Source organism: Coffea arabica, chromosome 6e, assembly GCF_036785885.1.
Source record: "Coffea arabica cultivar ET-39 chromosome 6e, Coffea Arabica ET-39 HiFi, whole genome shotgun sequence".
NCBI lineage: Eukaryota > Viridiplantae > Streptophyta > Magnoliopsida > Gentianales > Rubiaceae > Coffea > Coffea arabica.
This window is the reverse complement of record NC_092321.1, coordinates 1,177,822-1,202,510: the sequence shown is the minus strand read 5'-3', so window position 1 is coordinate 1,202,510 and position 24,689 is coordinate 1,177,822. Positions and strand designations below refer to the sequence as shown.

General features: G+C 37.4%; 4 protein-coding genes across 13 annotated transcripts; 1 reads left to right on the top strand and 3 right to left on the bottom strand.

Annotated features, from left to right (window-relative positions):
* Positions 1-680: 680 nt before the first annotated feature.
* On the bottom strand, positions 681-4,767 carry LOC113695068 (cold-responsive protein kinase 1-like). 6 transcript variants are annotated; one of them, XM_027214023.2, is made up of 7 exons: positions 4,616-4,767; positions 4,064-4,225; positions 3,142-3,254; positions 2,737-2,947; positions 2,367-2,604; positions 1,557-1,707; positions 681-1,348 (listed from the first exon to the last, which is right to left on the bottom strand). In XM_027214023.2, exons 2-7 carry the CDS (start codon positions 4,134-4,136, stop codon positions 992-994), a joined length of 1,143 nt encoding a protein of 380 aa, XP_027069824.1. In that variant the 5' UTR covers positions 4,137-4,225; positions 4,616-4,767; the 3' UTR covers positions 681-991. The 6 variants fall into 6 exon arrangements, with proteins under 6 accessions (XP_027069824.1, XP_027069823.1, XP_027069827.1 ...); XM_027214022.2 differs by having other exon boundaries at positions 4,064-4,222; XM_027214026.2 differs by lacking the exon at positions 4,616-4,767 and adding an exon at positions 4,300-4,609.
* A 4,081-nt stretch (positions 4,768-8,848) lies between these two features.
* LOC113695686 (chlorophyll a-b binding protein CP29.1, chloroplastic) lies at positions 8,849-10,337 on the bottom strand. The gene is made up of 2 exons (XM_027214822.2): positions 9,601-10,337; positions 8,849-9,360 (listed from the first exon to the last, which is right to left on the bottom strand). The coding sequence occupies exons 1-2, from the start codon at positions 10,093-10,095 to the stop codon at positions 8,995-8,997; spliced, it is 861 nt and encodes a 286-aa protein (XP_027070623.1). The 5' UTR covers positions 10,096-10,337; the 3' UTR covers positions 8,849-8,994.
* Positions 10,338-14,139: 3,802 nt separating this feature from the next.
* Positions 14,140-17,601, top strand: LOC113694669 (high mobility group B protein 1-like). The gene is made up of 8 exons (XM_027213523.2): positions 14,140-14,405; positions 15,156-15,235; positions 15,500-15,628; positions 15,702-15,759; positions 15,863-15,907; positions 16,203-16,283; positions 16,436-16,516; positions 17,235-17,601. The coding sequence occupies exons 2-8, from the start codon at positions 15,165-15,167 to the stop codon at positions 17,283-17,285; spliced, it is 516 nt and encodes a 171-aa protein (XP_027069324.1). The 5' UTR covers positions 14,140-14,405; positions 15,156-15,164; the 3' UTR covers positions 17,286-17,601.
* A 1,430-nt stretch (positions 17,602-19,031) lies between these two features.
* LOC113697367 (E3 ubiquitin-protein ligase AIRP2-like) lies at positions 19,032-22,883 on the bottom strand. 5 transcript variants are annotated; one of them, XM_027216957.2, is made up of 7 exons: positions 22,704-22,877; positions 22,336-22,523; positions 21,152-21,302; positions 20,981-21,047; positions 20,607-20,841; positions 19,684-19,907; positions 19,032-19,403 (listed from the first exon to the last, which is right to left on the bottom strand). In XM_027216957.2, the coding sequence occupies exons 2-6, from the start codon at positions 22,401-22,403 to the stop codon at positions 19,697-19,699; spliced, it is 732 nt and encodes a 243-aa protein (XP_027072758.1). In that variant the 5' UTR covers positions 22,404-22,523; positions 22,704-22,877; the 3' UTR covers positions 19,032-19,403; positions 19,684-19,696. The 5 variants fall into 5 exon arrangements, with proteins under 5 accessions (XP_027072758.1, XP_071910332.1, XP_071910333.1 ...); XM_072054231.1 differs by having other exon boundaries at positions 19,032-19,399; positions 22,704-22,876; XM_072054232.1 differs by lacking the exon at positions 19,032-19,403 and having other exon boundaries at positions 19,497-19,907; positions 22,336-22,607; positions 22,704-22,883.
* Positions 22,884-24,689: the final 1,806 nt, after the last annotated feature.

The window sequence follows — 24,689 nt, the reverse complement described above, 5'->3', positions numbered from 1 at the left end:
ATGACATCAGATGGCAAGAACTTATATCGCCAACAAGTACAAAAATTGAGATTCATCACCGTCCACCAATATTCATGTAGATCTCATTTTAAACATGCAAAACATATCTACCATGATTTTGTTCCTTCCATTCTAATTATCTACTTTAGTTGTCTATGATAATTTTAGAAAGTGCCACAAGTACCTTATATGGTTTTCAACTTATATAGATTAAAGTAGGAATAGTTTAAAGGTTGTCGATAAAAGAAAGGAAATTTATGGCTTTTCAAATTGTAATATGACACCTTTTTGTAATTCATTTGGACATCTTCGGTTACCCTCTTACGCTTACCCACCATTTTTTATCCTACATAACTCACTATTTGTTTGGTTCACCAAAAATGAAGACAACCAACCGAACCCTATTCCAATTAAGACGACGAAACAAATTCCTCCACATCAAGATAATTCATAACTTCTAAGCTACAAAGTACATATATTTGCTTTTGGCAACGCGACCAAAAGATTTTGCAACAAACAACTACTCTCCCTGTCCCTGTCTGTTGATAGTTTTAGTGTTTTTTTTCATACAGTTTAAGAAAAATTAGTTGGCTTTGTTGGAAAAGTATTTAGCCTACTATTTTCCTAATGCCCTTAAGTTAATATTAATAGTGTGACCAATCATTATACTTTTACACTAATTTTCGAATTCAGATTTCAAACTTCAACTTTATAAAATAGGCTCCAGCTCTGCAAACCACTTGAAGACATCACAAGCGGAAATGACGCGAAAATCCTTGAGCAGAGAGGAAAACAAACGTTTGGATCCGTAGTCTTTGTTCACCACGTTTAGTGTCGGGTATAAGCCACGCAGAAATCCACTGATTAGATTTCCAAATAGGAGACCGGTAGAACAAGTCGTCAAGATCAGGCGAGCAGAAGATACAACTTTTAGCCATTCTCAAGGAGGATCAACACAAGACCAACAATTGGGAATTTTGGACTCTTGGCTTCATCTGGGAAGCATTTGTGTCACACTTTGAGAAGTATCCAACCCAGCTGACATCGCAAAATATGCTGACATCTTGCCCTTGTCCGACCGTGAGGATGTTATTTGCAAGCCACCACCGCCTGATTGCCTAGAGGTATGCGGTCTATAGACTCCCGGAGCATCAAGTAACTGCTCATTAAGGTTAACCTCCTCAGAGAGCATCTTAAGCACTTGCTTCATTCCAGGCCTTTGATGAGCAGCTGCTTGGGTACAGAAGAGTGCAACTTGGATGAAGCGTATAACTTCCTCTTCTGGATATTCTCCCAATTCTGGATCAACAATCTCTAAAATCCTACCTTCTTCTCTTAGTTTCCAGGTCTGAAAGACGTGTTGGCAATCTAGTCAATATACAAGAACATTGATGCGTACACTATTATTCTAGCAAAACCCCTTGCACAGATTCAGCAACCAACATTACAACAGACTTGTGTCTATGAGATGAAAAGCGCAATAACTGATGCTAATAAACAACATCTCAATTGTAGTTTTCAAAAAAAAGTAAAGGTTCTGCATGGTTGCAACTTACCCATTCCACTAGAACCAACAGATCCTCCCCGAATGCCGCCTTACTACTACTTCTGCCACTTACCAGCTCGAGTACAAGCACCCCGAAGCTATAGACATCTGCCTTCTTACTAAGCTGTCCTAGCAAGGCATACTCTGGAGCTAGATATCCACTGCAGAAACATATTAAGACAAATGAGATTTTTTCTTTTTCTTTTTTTTCCCTATCTTCTTCTTCCTTCTGGTTGTGCAGGCCGATTGTGCATTAGATTGCTCATGCTAAACTTATAGTACTCACCCCAAATTAGAATTAATTTTTTTTTTCTCTGGATGAAATTGTACTCCTTTCAAGCATGGTTCAATATTTTTGAAGCATAAAATCAACATCATCAGTCAAGTGACTGTCCAAACTGGGCAGCTAGAGGCAGGAAAGGGAAAGATACATTCAATTCAAATGCACATTGAGACAACTTCCACCAGCAAAATGAGGCCAGAAGATAAACGTTTTATGCATTTCAGATCTAAATTTAAGCATTTGCGAGAAATGCAACCCTCTTAACACCGATTAAAGCACTCATAGACAAACTTCCTTGGACTCCCTCATGGCTGTGACACTAAAGGTAAGTAATCTTAAGTCGTCAATGTCAGAATGTCAAAAGATCTTTTAAACAATTTGAGCCAGACAGCAAATCTGGATGCTTTCCATAAGTTAAGACCAAACCATCCAACTCCGTTCTCTTAAATAAATGAAAAATCATACAACAACATGCATGTTATCAATACAAAATAATCAGTTGTAAGAAAGCCATAGAGAAGTAAAAGTCACACTTACACTGTTCCTGCCACCCTAGTACTAACATGAGTGACGTTGTCGGGGAAAAGCTTTGCTAGCCCAAAATCACCAATTTTGGGATGAAGGTTCTCATCAAGAAGAACGTTGCTGGCTTTTATATCACGGTGGACAATACTTGGGTCAGCTTCCTCATGCAGAAAAGCAAGGCCAGAAGCTGTACCCCTACATATGTTAGCTCTCTTGGACCAATCCATCTCAAGCCTTTTAACTTTTGAACCTGAAGTAGAACCAGCAAAAAAATTTTAGCTTGAAACTTGGTAATGGAACGTCTAATTTTGCATCTTATCTCCTTTTTGAATCATGGGATCCCATAAATTGGAACATTTGCATCAAAGAATCAGAAAATTACCGAGTAGAGAACTTGCAAGGCTGTTATTCTCCATATATTCATATACCAATATCCGATAACTGCCCTCGATGCCACAACCAATCAACTGAACAAGGTTTGGATGTCTAATATTTGAAATCATATTAATCTCTGTTAAGAATTCAGTGGTCCCTTGCTTCGAATCAGCAGATAGACACTTGATGGCAACTTGAGTTCCATCCCTCAAAACACCCTGCAATAGTACAAGAAGCTAGATAAGAGCCTCTATGAAGAGCTAACAAATTCAGAAGGATCGAGCATAAGAACGATATTGGCAAGGTACCAGAATAGCTTAGTTCCACGTTTCTCTCCTCTCTATTTCTCTCTCAAGCAAGGCTGCAATAACTGGAAAACTCATGGAGACACACAAACTAAGATTGATCATACCCTGTATACTACTCCAAAACCGCCGCTTCCTATTCTGTTTGATGGGTGAAAGTGTCCTGTTGCTGACCGCAAAGAGTTGTATGAGAACAGCCTGACATTGCTTGTAGCGAGCTCTAACCATGCAGAAGCAGATAGAAAACCAGAGAATGAGAAGTGATCAAATAGAAAATCATGGAAAAGAGTTGTACATCAGTACACGCATTAGTCAGATAAGACCATAACTTCGACCCTAAAATATGCAGCAGGTTATAAATCTCGTAAAACAAGTTTAGGCTCTTGTATCTTTGAACTGAAACTGTTCTCTAAGTTGTAAGCAGCTGAAGGCACTTATGTCCCGCTTAGATTAAGCTCAAACTGAAACCTGACTATGGAGCTTTATTTGTTAGCACGTAATGCTAAATTTTTCTGAACCAAACAACTCTAAACTGGGTAACATAGCTACCTTAAGAACACTTGGATCGACTCCACTCATCAAGGTCAAAAACAGATGTTTCCTAAAGACGCAACATTATGATGAGAAGCTTGAAGGTTGTGATTGCCTGGGGAATGTCTAGAGTTGGGAATTAGAAATCGGGAAAGATAAATTCAGGTTTGATTACTTATTCGTATGTCTAAATAGTTAAAGTTTTGAGCATGACATTAACAGCCTAATTTGTAGGTCAAGTTCGGAGACATTTGCTTTAGCAGATGATAACTAACGAAAAATTTCATGGCAAATCTCTTGACTCGTTAATATCTCTTCTTTTCATGCGTACAACACGCAAACCCCTTTAAGAAAACGGAAATGGCCTATAGAATGTTTCACTTCAACAAGAATGTTAATTCCAATCAACAAAATTATCACCATGCTCAAATTCAGCAATAATTAGAAGGAACTTCCATTCAAGCCAAAACTAAGAATTGAAATATTTTTGGCTCTTACCTCGTGGCCTCTGTGTTTTACTTGTTTCCTTGCAAGTAGAACCGAATGCACCGAAACAGCTACTAAACCCCATCCCTCCTTTTACTCATCTGACAAGACCCCACCAAGAAAAATCCAATCTTACATCACATCCCTTCCTCGTTACAATCATTGATGCACCTGCTTCAAATCCAGACCCATTATCTAGTAAGACAACAGAGTATGAAAACCCCATTGAGAAAAAGAAAATGGCAAACCTCTTTACCCAACTTCCGCAGGTTGTCTTGGACGGCAGAGGTAGATTATACCCGAATTCGGGTCTTGTTTGTATGATATAGATATCCATACAAACAGGTACATGTGTATGCATCCATTTTCAATTATAGTAACGTAATTAATTATTTCAGTGCGACCAAAAAGATTAATAATCCAGCTAAAGATATGGGTTGGGTTGATTTCTTGTGATATGGGGAAGTTTATCTTTTGATAATGACAAGTGAAATATAGAGACACAGGATTGAGTGGCGAAGAAAATCAGAGAAAACAAACACGAGGAAGAGTGCAAAAGCCAACCATAGTGCGTTGTTGTGGTCTAGTGACGAACTCCTGACTCTGTATACGCTGCTGAGTTGTAGTTTACTGCTTACTTTCGCCTTTTAGCATTTAGGTAGGTACTGCCTTCTTCTTGTGCTCGTAGTTGCATTAATGATTTTCGCTTCATCTTTATCGCTTACATAACCTCCTTTTCCCAGATGGATAAGTGTCGTGTGAATTTTGTAGTCTTAATTTTTCTTTTTTTATCGGTCCTAAATTATAATTATATTAACTGGTGGTTGGTGATCAATGCCATCTGCCATATGTTATTCTCTCTCTCTCTCTCTCTCTCTCTTAAGTTTAATGATGTATATAATGATTGTTTCTGTGTTGTACTTTACTGGGTAATTCTCCCCAAGAATTAAAAAAACATCATATATAATTAGTATGCATAGCTATCATAAGTTTGAAAAAATGGGACTTAAGTCGGTTCATGTTACTTTTCTTGCAAGTTTTATTAGTTGGTAGATTAGGAGAATTCGGTGAGCCCTGTGCAGCACACTCTGGATTTATGCTCTAGTTTACATTTGTTGTCCTTTCATTAGTTGGTTGGTCCGTGTGCTCAACGTTAGTGTTTTTGGAGGGCGTTGGGTAAATATAAAATTCTGAATTCAAAATTTTTTTACTAGAAAAAAAAAAATTCAAAGTTGCGGTACATGGGATAATATATGTAATTTAATAAGGAGCACAAGAAGGATTTTGACGTTACATACGTTTTGATTGCTTTGGAAATCAAAAAGCAGCCAACACTGCTGCAAGTTAAAACTTGGCTCGCCTTACCTTTTTTTTTTTTTTTTTTTTAAACAAAAAAACTTCCAGTGGTATACTTAATATGCAGGAAAATCCCTTATAATTTCAAAACATACAAAACGACGTCTCATATTTTGAACTAAATTATAAAATTGACGGAATCTGATAAATTTAACGGAAATGACGGTCTTGACTGTTAAACTCATTGAATTCCATTAAATTTACCGTTAAGTTTATTGAATTCCATTAAATTTTTCGTTGTGTTTACCAGATTTCGTTAAGTTTACTGAATTCCATTAATTTTATAATTTAGTTCAAAATATGAGGTATCGTTTTATACTTTTTGAAATCATGGGAGACTTTTATGTGTATTAGATATATCATAGAAATTTTTTTTTGTTTTTAACCCTTTTAAATTTTAATCAGGTACCAGGCTCTGCTTCGCCCTGGATTCAACATAGCCAATTATTTAAACAAGATGACGTCCATAACTATAAAGCGTTCCTTAAACGCCATATGCAGTTATGTAATGGGAGTAACGAAATCATAAATACTCGTCTTGCAACTCCCCTAAATTAGCTTGCACAAGCGACCAGGGACGGAGCCAGAAATTTATTTTTGGAGGGGCTGAAGTGTATTAAAAAATTTTTTTTGTGACGAAATAAATATATTTAATAAGTAAAATTTAGAATCAATAATTATAAAAATAATAAAAACATATAATTATACATACCCAAAAATTTGTTCTGAATTTTTGGGTATGTAACTTACCCAAATCTACAAATCTACAAAAGAAACAACGAAAACAGCAGGCCTATCAAGATATGTATAGTACTCGGAGGCATAAACCGCTCAAAAAAATAGTTTAAGAATTGCCCATCGCATACTAAAATAGTTTAAAAATTGCCCCTTTCATATGAATTTGATAAGTTCTTGGAAATCTCAAAATGCTCCAAAAAAATACTCTAAACTATCAATAATCTATCACTCACCCTGCTTATTGATTTCATGATCAGAATTCGAAATAAAATAAAAAACTAAGGCGGTCAAAAAGCGAAATAGCAGGAAAACTTTGATAGTAATTGCAAATTTAATTCTTCTTGAAGTGCAAGGGATGTCATAAGCGTTAAATCAAGAACTTTTCTAAATTCCAGGAAATACATTTACAGCATTCTTTGTTCCAGAACATACATTTAAAACAGCACCAACAACTATTGTTGGCAAGCTTCTTGATCAACAAAAGAAAGCCCACTCCACCATATAGTTCATGACAGCGATGCACAAAAAATACTTTGCCAACAACCAAACATCTGAAATAAAAAAAAAAGGCTATGTTTCCCAGGCTCTATGTTTCCGAGTCTCACAGGCTCTAACAAAGTCCAGAATATATGATGAATAACTACAGAGTTCAGACCTGCTCAAAACATTTTAGGAAAATCCAAGTTATTACATCACCAGCAGGTGAAAACATAAATAACTATTGAAAATTTCAGACAATAATACCAGTATCCTAAGAGACACATAGGAAGAGAAAGGTAGTACCTACCTACCTACCTAGTTACCTACTGCATTTTAGAAGCAAGCATTTGGAATCCCCTATATATAGGGGGTTTTCCGGCGGCTTGGGGGGGGGCTTAAGCCCCCACCAGCCCCCCCTTAAATCCGTGCCTGCAAGCGACATGCTATTATATCGGTAATGAAATGCTACAGATGCTTCGAAAAATGAGCAATCTTTGCTACGGATAGGAACAGAATCAAATGAATACCTGAATCGAGAATGAGCAAAAAAAAAAAAAAAAAATTTTGAACTTACCAAAAAAATACGCCATCTCCTTTTTAGGCTTTAATATAAGTGTTGCCGAGAGGTACAGAATGCGTCCCAATTCCAAGAGTCTATTTTGACTACATTGAATATCTGGTGGAAATCGAACAAAACACAAAGACGAAAGCGGAAAGCATCCAAGACTCCGTTGAACCAACCATTGTCGTTCCACTTCGTTTTAGAAAATTTTAGTGAATTGGTATTAACTACTTATATTAAAGTAGAGGTCGGCTCATGGCACTAATAAATTAATAGTAATACAAGCTACATGTCATGTCTGCCATGTTTATGAGTTTGCAATTATGTCATTGCAAAATTGTAAAATGAGGCAAAAGGAAAGGAGCAATGTTTCAAAAAGAGACGGTACCCAAAAAAAAAAAAAAAACAAACTCCAAAGTCTAACAACTCCACTCTTTCCACAGAACCACTAAACAAGAAAACCAAAATCATACGCTTGGGAGTGACACTGACGCTGACGCCTAAACCTAGTTATGATTATATATCGGTAATCAAATACCATTAACTAGTTGCACATTTTAATTCTTTTTTATACGTCATATTTGTCTATACTAAATTGTAACTTGTCGACAAATTAATCTATTTAATCTGCAATTACATATCTAGTGTGCGTAGGGGTGGCAATGGGGCTGGGGACACCTCCCCCAACCCCCGCCCCTGTTGCATTTTAATTCCCCCCGTCCCCCGCTCCTGGCTTCCCCGTCCCGCTTCCCCGGCGGAGGCACCCGTGAGGTTAAAAAAAATTATTATATAAATTTATTATAATTAAATTTGAGCAAATAATTAAGTACTAAAATATCAACACATCACCAAATTATTATTTATTGTAACTTCACAATTGAAACTCATAAAAATAATTAAATAAAGGTTATTTGAATACAATCTAATATGATAAAACAAATATAACTAAAATAATCAGACTTTCACTTTTGATACAAATACAATCACTAAATTATTATTGTGTTTTTTTTAGAAAAAAAGTGTTATTGTATCAAGTGTAGTTAGAAATTTAACATAAATGTATTAATAAATTTAGTATAATAATTAATAATTTTTATTAATATACATGTATAATTAGTAATATAATTGATAATATTAATATATATATATAATTATGTACATATATATATATTTTCAAACAGGTGACAGGGCAGAGGTGGAGGGAATTTTTCCCCCGTTTAGAAACGGGCCCCGCCCCACCCCGCCACCCCCCATTGACCCCCGCGGGGCATGTGTTCGCGGGTGCCCGCCCCGTTGCGATCCCTGCGATCCCTAGGAGTGCGTCAATCAGTAGTTGATGTATAGAGCATTAGCCCTTTTTTTTTTGTTAAGTAAACTCTATCCCTCCTAATTTACCACAACAAAAAAATCATTAAGCTCAAATTAACGACCTTATTCCAGCTGAAATGCCCAAAAAATAAAAAACCCCCCCTCTATATTAGTAGTACGTAGTTCTCTTATGATAAATAATTACCCACCCCATTTAATTAATCAATTTTCCTGAATTTAAGATCATTCCAAGGGACGTGCCTTTTCCCAGAGCATCACCGCCGCGCGCGCGCGCGTATGTGTGACTGTGTGTCTATATATGGTACGCTATGCTAACGGGGAATATAGAGGGATAGTAGCAATATGCTGCTCAATTAAGCTGTCAAATTACACAGTTCTTTAAATTACACAGTTCTTTACATAATGAGAACGGATGTAAGAATCCATTAAGGTGTTCTCAACTTGGAGGCGGATGTTCAAGGATGAGCAGGTTGGCGTTCTAAGAGAAAAGTCCAAAGGTGTCAAAAATGGTCGTGTGGAGAGGGTCGCTCAAGTGGGTAGCCCAGTTGTTAAGCGGGCCTTTGCCAGTCGCGGCGGCTTGGACGGCAAAGCCGAGGGCGGCAACCATGGCAAGGCGGGCATGCTTGATCTCGGCAAGTTGAAGGGTAGCCTTCTTCTCAGGGTCAGCAGCCAACCCGAGCGGGTCAAAGAAACTTCCGCCAGGGTACAGCCTCTTTTCGGGGTCAAGCTCGGCATTCCTTTGGAACTCAATGTATCCAATGAGCAGCACCTCAATCCAGATCAATGTGCTCATGGAGAATGGAAGTGGTTGACCCAGGTATGATGATCCTTCCACAAGCTCAACCTGTTCAAATTAATGTAGAATCTTTTTAGCTCAATAGAATAGATGCGCTGAAAATTACTTCACTTCACTGCATACGTTTCGTACGTTACTAAAGCCAACATCGATTGGAATCCGCACTGAAAAATTATGTGTCAACGGCTTATTTCCTACTCGCAGTATAGGTTCTAGCCAGGCGCAGACAACTAAGAAATACGACACGACTAATGCATTTGTATTGTATACATATGCAGGTAAAGGTACCTTTCCGGCATCCTGCCAGGTAACTCCGGTGAGCCACTCGACAGCCAAGGCGCCAAGAGTAGCCAACATAGCCCACCTTCCGTGGATCAACTCACATTCTCTGAACCGCTGCAAGCCAAAGACTTCGTTGTAGGGCTGAAATGGAGTTGATTTCACGTCCGCGACTTCAGTCCTGGTTCCGATGATGTCACCGGCAACGTTTTTAGCCAAGTTCTGGTCCAAGGAGTCCAACTCAAATTGCAAGTACTCGGCCGGCTTGCCTAGTCCGAAGGGATCGAACCCATAGTCACCCACGAGGCTGCCGTCCAGATAGTCTGGTGCTATGGCTCCTGGATACCACAATGGACGGTCTGAGGTGCGCTTTGCGATCTTTTTAGGAGCTTTCTTGGGTCCGAAACCAAACCTTGCCTGGACACGACCGGAGCTGGAGTGGACCTCCGGAAGACGGGTTCCGAGGAAGGAGGATGTAGCGGCCGCTGTGGTGGTGGTGGCCATGTCGACGAATGTGAAGCTAGAGGATCTGAGAGAGTAGGAGGCAGGGAGGGAGGCGTGTGGTGTGATAAGGTGGTGTTTTTCTTGGCAGGGTTATAGAGCCCGCAAATGCAATTGCTGGTGGAGAAATAGATTTTGGGGTGCAAGGGATTATCTCTTGTGGGGATCTGTGTCCGTTGGATTGATTGATGAATCCATCTGAGGGTTGTCAAGCTCTGTGCCTTATCGATTTCTTATCCCGTCGCGGCCATCGATTGCTTTAACTGGTCTTATTGTAGGCCACGTAGGATGATGCTCTGTGGCTGACAAACAACTGGGGATTGGGAAAATATCTCTCCCCCTTTCTCCGTCGTATCAGGGACATTGCTATGAGCAAAGAGGATAGCGCGTGTATTTTTATTATGGCCCATGTTAGGCACGAAAGTTATCTTCTGCTTAGTTTTATACGTTAAACAGGTGTATTTATTGTACCACTAATGTTGAAAAGCGGAAAAAGAGAAACCCCACCTTTTCTTGTTTTGCCTCTACAGAACATATTCCGAGTTCCAAAAGCAAATACCTAATCAAAACAATCCCATTCTATTTGCGAATAGGTAACTCACATCTTTACGTGTTACAATCCACACTTTGTCCATTTCCTTCACGCTTGCTTTGTGCGGTGAAAATTCACAAGTGCGTGTAAATTTTATGGGCTCTTCTATTCATGACAAGTAAACGTATATTTAGTTGAAAAGCAACGAAATTGTTGGGAGGGTAAATGAGCATCAAACAACTGGAATGGCATCTGAGTTCCTTTTATAAGGTAGCTTGTGTCATTTGATACATAGACGGCTAAAAATTTAAGGAGTGTCTCATGACTTAATCGTGTGATTTGATCAGTAATGGATAGGCCATTGGCATGCATGGTATGAAACATTAACTCAGATACACACAAATGATGACAATATTCCTAGCTGGTCAGCGTTTGTTTCAACATACATGGATTTCCAAACGAGAACATTAGTGGGATGAATTCACTTAACTTCTGCACTAACTCTATGATCGCTTTTGTTAGTATTAGTTATCAGTCTTACCATGTTCACAATTACTACCATTTTCTAAATTTAACTCAGATACAACAAACGAAAAGGCAACTCTTCTTGTGAAAATTTACATTTAGGGTCTGTTTGTTTTGACTGAAAATATTTTCCAGAAAATATTTTCCGTGATTTCCGTTGTTTGGTTCAATTTAGCGCTAAGAAAATGATTTATGTTGTAAAATCTTTTCCATAAGTGGGTGTAAAATAACTTTACTTAAAAACTTACTGAAGTTATTTTTAACCCTCTAATCCTGTCCCTTTTGTCCTTAGTTACATTCATCAACATAAGAAGTAAAAAGCCATAGGAAATAGTTCCAGTGGGATTGTCTGATATCTCTCGACAAAACATCATCGATCCCTCTATTCATTCCATGCTATTCCTCCTCTCACAGAAACACAATCCAACATATCGCACATCCCATTGCATCTGTGTCAGATTTACAGAAACAATTAAGATCTACAGAAATATGAAGGATCTAGAGAGACAAAACAAGGAGATTGGTAGCATAAAGAAAGAAGAGATCTCAGAGGAACTTTTACAGGACGAAGAAAGTCTTTTAAGATTGGCCACGGAGGAGAGAAATGAACTAATTCTATATATCACCAACAATGTCCAGCTTTTGCTTTGGAAATTTCAATCCGAGATCTTCTAGATCTTTGAAAGAATTTTAGCAGTAAAAATATTATTGTGAGAGTTGGTTTTATTTCATTGTCATCTTCAATGTCTTATGACTGATTATGGTTGAGTTGGAAAACTGATATCGATCATTCATGTGTCTATTGCTTTAATCTCTTCTCAGTCAAAGAATGATGGCAGGGGTGGTGTATGTGTTGGAGGAAAGTTTTTTGTGATGGAGACGAGAGTGGAATGGCGGAGACGGTCGATGGGAGAGAATTTCTTGATATGGTGAGGAATTGAATTAATTATTCATGAGGATAAATGTTTTCCAAAAGTAACCAAACAGATGAAAATTAGAATGTAAACAAAACTTTTTCCAGAAAAAGACTTCCAATGAAAATATTTTACATCCTACCAAACAGACCCTTAGTGAAGCACATTCTTGCACGATTAGGTTTATACACATGGTAATTACGGAAGTAATCACATGTAGCTCCATATGGTGCATCACCCAAAGTAATTCTTTGTTGTATTTTTGGAATTCAAAATATAGTAACAATGGAGAACGTTAATCTATCTTTTGAGACTCGTGTAACGTATTAAATTGTCAATATATAAGTAAGATGTTGGAATAAATGGATTTGGAATTCAAGCTATACTTTTGCAATTGAAAAAAAAAGAAAATTTGATACTGGGGGTACAAATTGATATTGCCAATATATATATGAACATTAAAAGGTATAGATGATTGGGATCTTGGACCTGATAGTTGGGCATAAAAAGGATGTGGGGAGTGTCGGTATAAATTAATCAAACTACTTGACCCGGATTTGTGAGTAGTTCGATTTAAGGTTCGACTCGAATTCGGTTCGAGTTACTTGAGGAGGTAATCGAGTAAAGTTCGAATAGAAAATGTCAAAACTTGAATATTCGTTGAGCCATTATCGAGTATATTATTTATAATATAAATTTTAATTATTTATTATAAAATGATACAATTTACTGAAAAATCAAAATTGAAACCTTAATTGAACTCGATTTGGTGACTTCGACTTAGTGAAAAAAAGTTCAAACTCAACTTTGAAGAATTTGACGAAATTGTATCCAAATATTTTTACTCGAGCAGAATTTGAGGAGTGCATTATTCAACCTTGACTTGATTAGTGGGAAAGGGTTGGAAGGGTAAAAAATATAAATAAAGGCATAAAAACGATAATCTTTCTGAATATTGGCATGAGAAATAATAAATGAATCTGAAACCTTCGAGATGCTTTAAAATCTGGAGTATGGGTAAAATCCTCACACTAAGTGCAGCATGGGTGAGAAAAGAGAATCTGATCGTTGATTTTTTATTTTTTTTGGGTGAAGGAATACGATCGTTGATAGGTTGGTTTTTTTTTTTTTTGTCAAAAAAATAGATGTCCTATAACCTAATTTAGCCTAATCTAAGGGAAAGGGGAGGGGGTTCGATGTGAGTACAGACTCCATCGATGAAGGTCAATTAAGACCGCCACAAATTGTGACAAATATGTGGGAGACAGGGATTGAATCCCTGACCTCCAGCATCACTTTTAATGGTGATGACCACTGGACCAAATGGCCAGTGGCGTTGATAGGTTGGTTCACAAGGCCCAAGATGAATGGATTGTCATAAAACTCGTAACTCTCAGATCACTGACGTAAGTGTCCAGCTGCGATGCATGACACGGAATATCTTCCTTGTCATTGCATGATTTTAGTAGTACCTATTTCACTACTACTGCCACTTTAAGAGAAACCGGCCACTTCCCGTGACTCCTACTCTTTTTAGCTTTTAATCCTCCTCCTCCAGCTATAAAATCGTGTTTTGGATTGATCAAAATTACAAAAATCACGAAAATAGAGCCCTCAAGTCTACGTATTTTTAACTGACTAAAATTCAAAAAATAAAAAAAATTTTGCTAACGGTGTCTCTGGAACATTCGTAAGAGAAATCTCAATTTGTTAATTTTTTTTACAAAAGTCAAATTAAAATTTTCTAAATATAAGAATGCATTAGATGTAGTAAATTATGTGTAATTTAAATGTACCAACAAATATTTATTCAAATAAAAAAATCCTTAAAAAATTAACAAATAGAAGAGAAAAATTAAAGAAAATGATCCAAACTCTTCAAATCATTTCTTAAAAATTAGAGAGGGAATCTTTTCTAATTATTATTATTGCGAGACAAAAATGGTTAGAATAAGCTGGAAGGACTATATAGTTTGAACACAATCCTCAAATTTCGCTGAAAACGATAGTAAATGTTATCTAAAGCAACCTCCATAGTGTATTTCCTTCACAAAACAAAAAAAAAAAAAAATCCTCTTTAGTGTATTTTATTTTGTTGCTATTTTTCTGCTTCCGGTCTGAACCCTTGTATTGCGATTTTGTACATAGATCCTTCCCTCGTCAGCTGCGTCATAATTACCGACTAGCCCGGTCACCAACATTTGCGACGTCGTATTGTCCCACTCAAAAGTCGCTTGATTATTCTGCCAAGTTCCAACCACTACTAGACTACTCGTGCTCTGTTTTGCTCCGTTTACCATCCGGCGACACCTGATCGCTTCTTATCTTTTATTTCTCCAAAGGTAATTCTTCCCTTTTCCCCTGCAATTGTTGTTTCCATCTTCTTACTTTGTTCGGCAATAGTCAATACTACTTTTCATTATTGAATTTTGTAGGAAAAATGTTTGTGCATAAAATTTATTTCGGACCATCTTATGGATGATTATTTTTTTTTTCTTTTACGTTTTAAATTCACATGAAATTCTTTACTCGAATCAAATACCGAAAACTACGAATAGCTGAACCAATATATCTGGTTCAAATAATACATCTATCAGTATTCCTTGTAGCAAATTTTGTTTTATTTTTTATTTTTCATTTTTGCACCGCTGCGGTTCTCTGCCTTTTTGAAATTCTTGTTTGCGTCAGAATCACACATGTTTTGAGTATGTTAGAAATACGAATAATCTATTTTCTGTTATCAAAATTTTGATGTCGCTCTGAGTTTGACCTGTCAATATCAGCAAATCGTAGTTTCAGTTGCTAAAATAGTAATTTGTAATTTATATTATATCTTCACTGGCAACTTCGTGTACCTTAAATTTTTGGTATTTTCTTATATTTTACTTGTAAGTGTTTTTGTGTATATCATGCTACTGTATAAGATGGATAGGGATTTTGTCAGGCGATAATTACTTTTTTTTTTTTCCCACGTGAAAATTCGAGAACTCTGAAAATATGGAAGATTTATGTTTGGAAGTCATCGTTAATTTATTTATGTATCTACCTTTATGATATATTATATTACCTGTGTTTTTGGTTCTGGAACTCAGTTTGTCACAATGAAGACTGGGAAGGGCAAGGGGGCAGTGAAAAAGGACACAAAAGAAGCATTGAAGCCTGTCCATGATAGGTTCTTCTTCTTCTTCCTCCCACCCCACCCCACCCCCCCAAAACAAAAAAAAGCATACAATTTCTAGTATTTATATTGTTTATTGTTGACGTTATGAATAGCTATGTTCTAACTAAATGCGTCTAATACATCTGACATGTACATTTAGCTGGCCAAGAACACTAAATTTTATTTTGTTGGATTAAATTTTTCTTATGTTTGATGTTGGATATAGAGGCAACACATATTATAGTGATGGATCGTGTATATATGTGGTTTTTACAGAGGAGTTGGGAAGAGAAAGGCAGTCTTCAAGGCAGATCAGAGTAGTAAAAGGAAGGCTAAGAAGGAGAAAATAGCCAAGAAAGATCCCAATAAGCCTAAGAGGCCCCCTAGTGCCTTCTTTTTATTCCTGTATGTGCCTTGATTTTCCCCAAATAAGAACTCGTTATACTTGCAGCTTAATCTAATTGACTTCGTTTTGCAGTGAAGAGTTCAGAAATACATTTAAGAAGGAACATCCTGATGTTAAGGCCGTCTCAGCTGTAAGTGTTTGTGAACATTTTCATATGCTTTAGTTCTTGCGCACATCGATTCTCAATGTTGTTGATGGTCTCTTGGTCTCTAATATATATGCCATATTTCAAGGTTGGGAAAGCTGGAGGGGCAAAGTGGAAATCCATGACTCCAGCGGTGAGTGTTCAGATGTGTATCTAATATCTATGGTATACACTAACCTGAACAACAGTCTTAATTGTGGTTTTGGTTGTCTGGCTAACACTTTGCTATTACCGACTAAAATATTGCAACTATGGCACAACTATGGTGACTGGGTTAAGACATTAGGACATTTTTCAATTAGCATTCCTTAGAATGTGAGTTAATTCTTGAAGGCAGACATAAACAGGCTCTTGTATTTTGAAGGAGATATGTAATAGGAGATCCATTATGCTCTGTAACTGACAAGGATGTCCTTTCTCTTTGGAAGGATAAAGCTCCATATGAAGCTAAAGCTGCAAAGAGGAAGTCTGAGTATGAGAGGCTTATAAATGCCTACAACAAGAAGCAGGTGAAACAATTCATGCGTTTTTGCTATGGTATCACAGAGCACATTTTACCAGTAGAATAATGTTATTAATACTTTTATCAATTTAATGTCGTTGTGAAAGGGCTTCTACATTAGGGTTTGTAATGCCTTAAGTTTCTGTATATGACTGGCAGGAAAGCTCAGCTGATGAGGGTGAGGAGGAATCTGAGAAGTCCAAGTCTGAAATTCAGGATGACGAAGAAGAGAGTGGGCAGGTATATATGCTTCTATATCTATGTTATTTTTTTCTTCTTTGGTCTTTAGATGCAGGATAGCCTGGGATGAAGTTGCTCTGCTGGTTCACTTTCTGTTTGCTTTATATTCGCCAGTAGTTTTTAGTTAATTTTCAATTATTAGGTGATAGTTGATGTTTTGTTATGATTTAGATCTAATCTTTGAGGCACCAAGTCGAAGTCTCCAAGCATTGGGACCACAATTCCACATCATTTTACTCTTTTTATTATTCTTTTTCCAGATGCTTTAGTTGAAATATATTGTTATCTTGACTATCAATAGTGCAGGTTAAAATCAAGAAATACTTGGTTTTGAAACTATATAGGACCAGACAGAAAAATTAGACGTCGTCTACTAAAAAAATGTTACATTTATAGTTTACAGCCTGGTAGAGGATGAAGGATTCTCTGTGGAGTTGAGGTTATTCTAAATTTCGTTTTAAACCATCCAGAATTCTAATGGAAATGGTTTAAAAATTTCCTCTGAATAACATTCGACAGTATAATCGTAATAAGATGAACCTCTCAAGTTTACCTTCTTCGGGCTCCTTGTTATCTGAATGCAAGAGTGGTGCCTTTGTAATTGTTGGTATATCCCACAAGAAATGTAGCTGTAGTTACAGCCACTGGATGCATTGAGACAAATACTCGTGCATGTGTATCTGTTCTATGCCAAGCTAATCTGGTAACCTTTGGACAGGATGAGGAGGACGAAGAAGAAGAAGAAGATGACGACGAAGACAATGACTGAATCAGAAAGGGGGTGTTTTTGGTGTTTTGAAATAAATATAATGTACTATATCTTTTGTCCTTTGCTTTTGTCATGCTAGATTACCCGACTGAGAGTATAGGTTGGTATACAAATGAATTGATCATAAGGGGAACCGGGCCTCATGAAATTGCCTACGCTACTAGCAGGATGCATGTGTATATATGTACACAAACATACAAGTCGACACCTTATTGGCAGTATTTTTTTTTGCCTTTTTTTTTTGGGGGTACAATGTCAGTGTGTAATTTACTTGGCTTCGCCTACTAATGCAAGAGTTATTTATTTCTTGGGTTGACCGTTGACCGCATTCTACTTACCATCCAAAGCTGCAAATTCGATCTTTGGTGAAACCTATCAATTTGTGTCCTGGATTTGTCGACCCTGTTATAGATCTATACTGATTTCAGTTGATGCCGGAGGACATCTTAGCAAATTTAAATTAGACTCGGTTATGAGCAAGATGTTTATTTATTGAGGGTTTCTTTTTGACTGCTTTGATTTTGTAAAGGTTGATTTTATTGAATTGATTTGTGAAAATTAGATTAATCATGTATTCTTGCTTGCTGTTGAAAGCTCTATTTAGATGCGTCCATGTTCTAGGAAAAAAAAAGTTTTGAAAGTTGAGTTTGACTAATTAATGATCGACGTCGTTTTGGAAAGCTGATTTAACTAATTAGCGATCAGGGGAGGGTTGGGTTGGGTGGTAGGGGGAGGGAGTGTAAGCAAGAGGTCTCGGATTCGAGTCCTTCCGCTTGCACTAAAAAAAAGCTAAAAAAAAAAACTAATTAGCGATCAAATTGTCCTCCTATGCTACAAGAATGGACTTTAGAAGTATTTCATAGTTATTTTACAATTCTGAGGGTACAAGTAGCCCATAATGAGAATCCAAAAGCAATATGTAAAACTTCAAAAAATGTACAATTACAATGCCGAAAATAGCTGAAGATAAATAAAAAAACGTTTAAGAATCAAAAGATAAAATTACTTTGAGAACAAGGCCTCGTACGCTCGAAAAGCTATTGATGGAAGTATCAAGTGAAAATATTTCAAGTTCGTAGGTATAGAGACATATTGTGATAAGGCATTCCTCAATGCGCCTTCACGTCAAACATGATCTTCAGGGACGCAACTAGAAATAAAACTTGAGAGGAACCGGATACGATTGAAATATCAGATTCACCATATGCAGTACATGGCAAATCTAGATGGTACCAATTACTCACAATTCTATATCTAAAAGTATTAGAGAAATAATGACCGCAGTTGATTGCCATTAGTACATGGCATGCGGTGCAAATGGTATGCGAATACCGACTTTGAAATATTCTTTTTACTAAAAGAGGTTGCTTGCAGGGTGATTTTAATTTTATATTCCAAACGAAAAATGTAAGGGGAAAAAAAAAAATCAAAAAGCTCCACAGCAGGGCTGCTCCAAAAGAAACACTGGCTTGGCCTTGCGAGTCATTACTTCCATCCTCCTAGAACTATATATAGGACACCCTTGACAGATGGACGGACGCGGGACGCCAGACTCGACAGACTTGAACTCATAGACAGGAAAAGAAGACTTGGTAATCTTACAGGAAAGTCATCAATTCAAGTTGCGAACTGCAGCGCTTCTGGAAAAATGACCAACTCGACTCGTCATCTGTATCAAGCTGCTGATCATGATCGTCGACCTAATACAAGGCATAAGGTGTTCTATATCTTCAATCAAGACCAACCTTTTGCTCCTTGGATGTTACTTTAGCAACTTCTTTCTTTTAGGTAGCAACTTCAATAAACCCAAAATTGTGTACGAACATTACATGTTATACTAGTGGCCTAATGGGTGGGTGCATAATCCCCAACTCAAGCACTAGCAGGTAATCGACGTAAAATCGACAGGACCCAAAGCCCCAAGTACAAGTAAGAGAAGACGAAGAAGGGCTAGAATGCAATTGCGCTGAGACCTTTTCCTTAGAATGCCTCGGATCTCATAACAAGCAGCATAGGAAAAGTGGAAAACCGCTTCCACATATTTACGCCGACCTCGGGAAAATCTTCGAGTTCCCAGCAATATGCAGCCAATGTATTTCTCAACATCTCTATTTCTGTCTTGGCACAATAATAATATCTTTTGGAGTCAGTCGATTTTATCATTACAATTCAAATTCAAAATGATAGCTACTGCAGCAACACAAAAGAAACTAAAAGAATGAATTTCATGTTTGCATCTTGAATGTGTGATAAATACAGTGCAGACATCACCTCTAATGCTAGCTCACAATTGCCAAACGTCTGTTTATAGTTCTAAAACTTGTTTATATAAACAACTACACAAAAGCATATGTACATATGTACAACAATTTCAATTTAATGAACACTATAACTGTACCCCAAGAATTCTTTCATCTGAATTGAGGATCATAAGAGACCAGCACTGCATCTGGAACTAGCAGAGGTAGTTTCTCAATGTACATGAAAAGTCTCTTCAAGTTTTCCTTTGCAATTGCTGACAACTCTATAATTTCACAACTGCTACTGTAAATCCAAAGGTCTCCAGAATTTACTCTTTTGAGACTATCCCGACAGAAAGGGCATGATTGAGACCTTGCACGCCTAAGTCAAACAAATAATAACCCAGCATTAAGAAACATTACCTTGTTTGACTTTAGTAGAGGTTTCCATCTAAAACAGATAGACAGAAATAAGGCACAGCTCAAATATCAGTTCGGAAACACGGGGAGAATGAAGGGTAACAGACACAATACCCTGAGGTCATAGAAACAAATCAAACTGGTCATCTGCATCCAATAATTTATTAAACTTTAGTTCTTTCACTGATAACAACAGGACGAGGATTTTTAAAAATTCCATTCCTTTTCTAATCTGTTTGAAGCTCTTGCCTTGCAGAAATCAGCAGACGCACTAGGACCAAAGATTACCCGGAAATGCTACAAATTCAGACTTGAGGATTTTTAACTGAGCCTGAGATCAGATTTACTATATTGTAACTCGAGCGGGTACCATACGACTAGATAGAGATGCCACACCAGGAGCGAGCGATTGCAATGTAGCCCTTGGCTGGTTTTAAGTGATCTACAGAACTAAAGCTCAATATATCACAAGAATCAAAATGAAGGGCATGGGACTAATTAGGCTTCTGTAATTACATGCTGCATGGCTGCATCACATTGAGATATCTAGACACTGGTGCTCAATGGCCATCCTATTCGCAAAGGAATACAACAGCAAAAAGATCATAAAAGGTAAAAGAAATGTCCAAATTCATAGTAAAACCAAAAGCGGAATAATTACCAGTCCCTATAACACTTCAAGCAGAGAGAGTGGTTGCAGCTGGGGAGAACAACCTTAGATTTCATCTCCATGCAAATTCCACATTCTTCTTCTCTCTCAATTTCGATTTCAGACAACTTACCTTTGCCCATTTCATAACTTCTAGTGTACTTCTTGGCACAGATTTCTCTCTGTTTTCTTTCTTCAACTTCAGTGATTCCCCTTTGAAGTTGCAACAAGGAGGGGAATATCACACCTGGTCCAATTTCAGTCCTTGTCAGAACTCGCATTGTGAAAACGACCAAAATTTTTCCTCACCAAGAACTACAATATAGAAGCCTCAGCAAGACTTTTTTTTTTTAAAAGAAAAGAAAAGAACCCAAAGATTGGCTCACCATAAAATTCCTTTATAGTAGCTTTCCTTTCATGAACGGACATGGATGTCCTACCATCTTCGTATGCCTGCAATTGCAAAATCATCTTATCGACTATCATTAACAGAGGAAGGAAAGAAACAAGAGCAACAGTGTAGCAGCAGGAACGAGATCAAGAAGATAGGAAATGACCTTATAAATAAGGATCCTGAGAAAGCCAAGAATTCCAGCAAGGTGACAATCCGTCCACTGGACGAGAAAGAGAAAAATGTGGGCACAAGGACTATATGATAGTCTCATCTGGAGGCAAGCTCCATCATATTCTCTAGGATAATCAGAAGCCCTGTGTTCCAGAGAAAAAATCAAATATTACTGTTGTGTTTGGATTGCATTTTTCTAGATTTTCTGTAGAAAAATTATTGTGGCGATTTGATATATGTAAGGTAAAAAGGTGATTGGAAAATGTGCTCACGGAAAACGTAGCAATTTTTCCATTCCTTGATATATGTAAGGTAAAAAGGTCTTTTCTATATTGCACCTTGTTTCTGATCCTAATCTTTATTGACTAAATTTAGAAAATGGACCAATAATCAGCAGAAAGGACAATGACTTTAAGGAGATAAATGAGGGAGGATGTGAAAACGGGGCTAATTTGTTGGAAGTCTTTAATGCCTCAACCGTTCAATTAACTCTTGATTACTCAGATTCTACAGGAACTTTTGAATCCAGAAAAATAGGAAGAAAGAATTTTTGCCAACTGGGATTATCAAAATATGTTTGTGGCTCAAAATTCATCAGACAGGGCAGACAGCAATAAAATGGAATGGAATCAATCAAGGAGGATAAAAACACAGATGGAAAAAAGAGCACGAGCACAATAACACGGGAAATCCATTCCCCAAATAATGTAAAAAAAAAAAGAGAGTAGGAAACATAAAAGGAAAAACGAAAGGTAATTGAACCATCAGGTTTTATCATAAAGAACTACTTAGTACCAGTAAGAATTTTCAGGAAAGACGATGAGGTGGGTTAACTGATAGAATAATAAGTTAGCAGTAATGGAATAAGGGTAACCCATTCAAACCCCAAACCCTGCTTCGAGCTACGGCAGACAACACAAAAATAAAAATACATACTACTATTTTGTGGTGAAATCAGGAGTTGGTTTGAATCAGGAGCTAAACAAATTGTAACCTTAAATATTTCTTTTCTGGTAAAAGGAAGAAAAAAAAAAAGAGAGAGTAGCAAAAACGGTTCCATGGTTTAGGAAATTAGACAATCTAAAAAAGCACAGAAAAACAGGGAGAAGAAGGGGTGAAAGCAAAGCAGGCAGAAGTGTTTCGGGGAATTGTCGGTTGAGGGTACAGCTTACATACAAGGTATTGGCATGTTGGATGTCAGCTTCAAGGGCTTTGAGAGAATCCTTAAAAGACTTCCTCATCATCACTTCTTTTTTCTCCAGCACCTCTTCCTCCTCCTAATTTCCTCAATTCCCATCCAACTCCAACACCAATGTCCCTGAAAACCTTTCTCTGATCCTCCGCAAGCCCAAAGTCGGATATTACTGTACAAAATAAATTAATAATCGTCCACTAAATAATAGTACTACTGTGAAGATAAGGAACAATGATTCATTACAACAACCCTCCTGCTCAGCAAAGAATGAATGAATGAATAATCTATCGTAAATAATAACCCAAAAAAGAGAGAGAGAGAGAGAGAGAGAGAGGGGTAGAGAGAGAACCGCTTAGGATGTAGTCACGTAGTGTCTGTCTGGAGAAGCCTGGATTTGGAGGGAGCAGAGAGATGAGAGAACTAAGGGAACAGAGTTGGAGAGAGAGCGGCGTCACGTCGACGTCGTCGAATTTACGCAGCGGAGTAGTAGCTAATCTTGCCTCTAGTAATTGGACTTTTTTTTTTTTTTTGGGGGGTTTGGAGTAAAGAAATCCTGGAAACTTGAAGAAAGATTACCAGTGGGACCGACCCTAAATGATGATTTGGCTGGCCGTATCCTATTCTTGTGGAAATGGGTTGGACAACCCGAAAGGAAATTGGCCAAATAATCCGACAACTGGCTGTATTTGCTAGTATCCGCACGCTTTTATGCAAATGGGGAAAAAAATGTTCGAGAAAATACTGTGTTTGTTTGGATAGAGTATTATTTGAAATAATTACTGTAATATTTTTTGTGATATGATGTATGTGAAATAAAAAATGATTGAAAATATAAAAAAATAAATTGAAAAATATATTTATAATGCTAGCGAAAATTTTTTTTTAAAAAAATTATCTATCCAAACATAACCAGAACTGTTAGTTACTAGCGAAACAACTAGTAAGTTAATTCAGAGGTGGATTTAGATGAGTAACTATAAGTGAAATATCCAAGAGTTTTTGCCCTTCCACTTATATTTTAAAAAAAAAAAAAATGACCAGTGAAAGTGAAAGTGGTAAGCACCTTTCACTGGTATGATACTCGGGACGTCGTCGTGACTTGTGATGCATGGGTTCGATTTGGCTTGCGCCGCACGCTTCTGTTTCTTGAATCTACGCTTTGATTATTTCATTCCTCCTTCCCACTGTTGCGGTTAATGTATGAGCGGCGATCCAAAATCCACATCCCACCCCCACACTCTCATAGCCTGTAACCGCAGGAGAGGTCACCCACCCCAATGCAGTTGAACACTTGAAACTAACCACGAGATACAAATTTCTTAGTCCCTTTCCCACCCAATTCATGGACTCAATGATGCATGCATGCGTTTCAAATTGCGTGAAGTGGACCTCTTCTTTTTTTTCCTGTTAAAGCAAAGAAAACTTGTATGCAGATTTTCAACTGGCTACCACCAATTCTTTTGCATCTACCGCAGTACTACCACCAATTATAATAGTTTGGATGCTGAGTTTTTTAGATGCTTGTACAATAATTTGTTGTCGAACTTGTGAAAAAAAATTTCCGTATTTGAAGATTTAAAAAAATAAAAAATTTAAATTTATTCCTCTTCTTTTCTTTTTTCCATTTTGTTTTTCATTTCTTCTTCCTCGCTACTTCTCCAACCACACACTACTGTCACCACTGGCATTTTTTTTTTTTTTTCTTTTTTCTCTTTCTCTGCTTCCATCTCCTACTCATTCCTATTTTCCCTTCTCCTTCCTCCTCTCATTTTCCCCCCACTACTCCCCCTTGTTCTCACCCATCTCTCGTGACTCTCGACCTCTGTCCCCTATCGAATCTGGTCTAGATCCGATAGGAAAGATGGGTTGAGGGTTGTGGTTGATGAGGAGGAGGAGGAGGGAGACGGTGGCGAGAGAAGGGGGAAGAAAGGTAGGAAGAGAAGAGAATGAGGAAGGGATGAAGAGAGGGGACATATAGAAAGAGAGGGAAGAAAGGGTAACTAGTGCTGGCGATGGTATTGGGCTGAGGTGGGTGTGACGATGGTATAAGTAGAAATGGTTAGGGATGATGGTTAGGTAAAAGAGCGATTGGGTGTGTGTTGGATGTTTTGAAATATGAATTTAAAAACTCGGTGTGTTTTTTTGAGAGTTCTTGCACATTATATATTGTTTAAAAAAAAAAAACTCATCCAGTAAAAATGAAGGAAAAAGAGTGCTAAACAAGCCTCTATTTTTCAAGAATAAATTTTAACCAACATTAATGGACAATGATCGCGTCAAACGCGGCCATCCCTTGCTCATATATACCGTATGTACTCTGTACATACGGTATTCT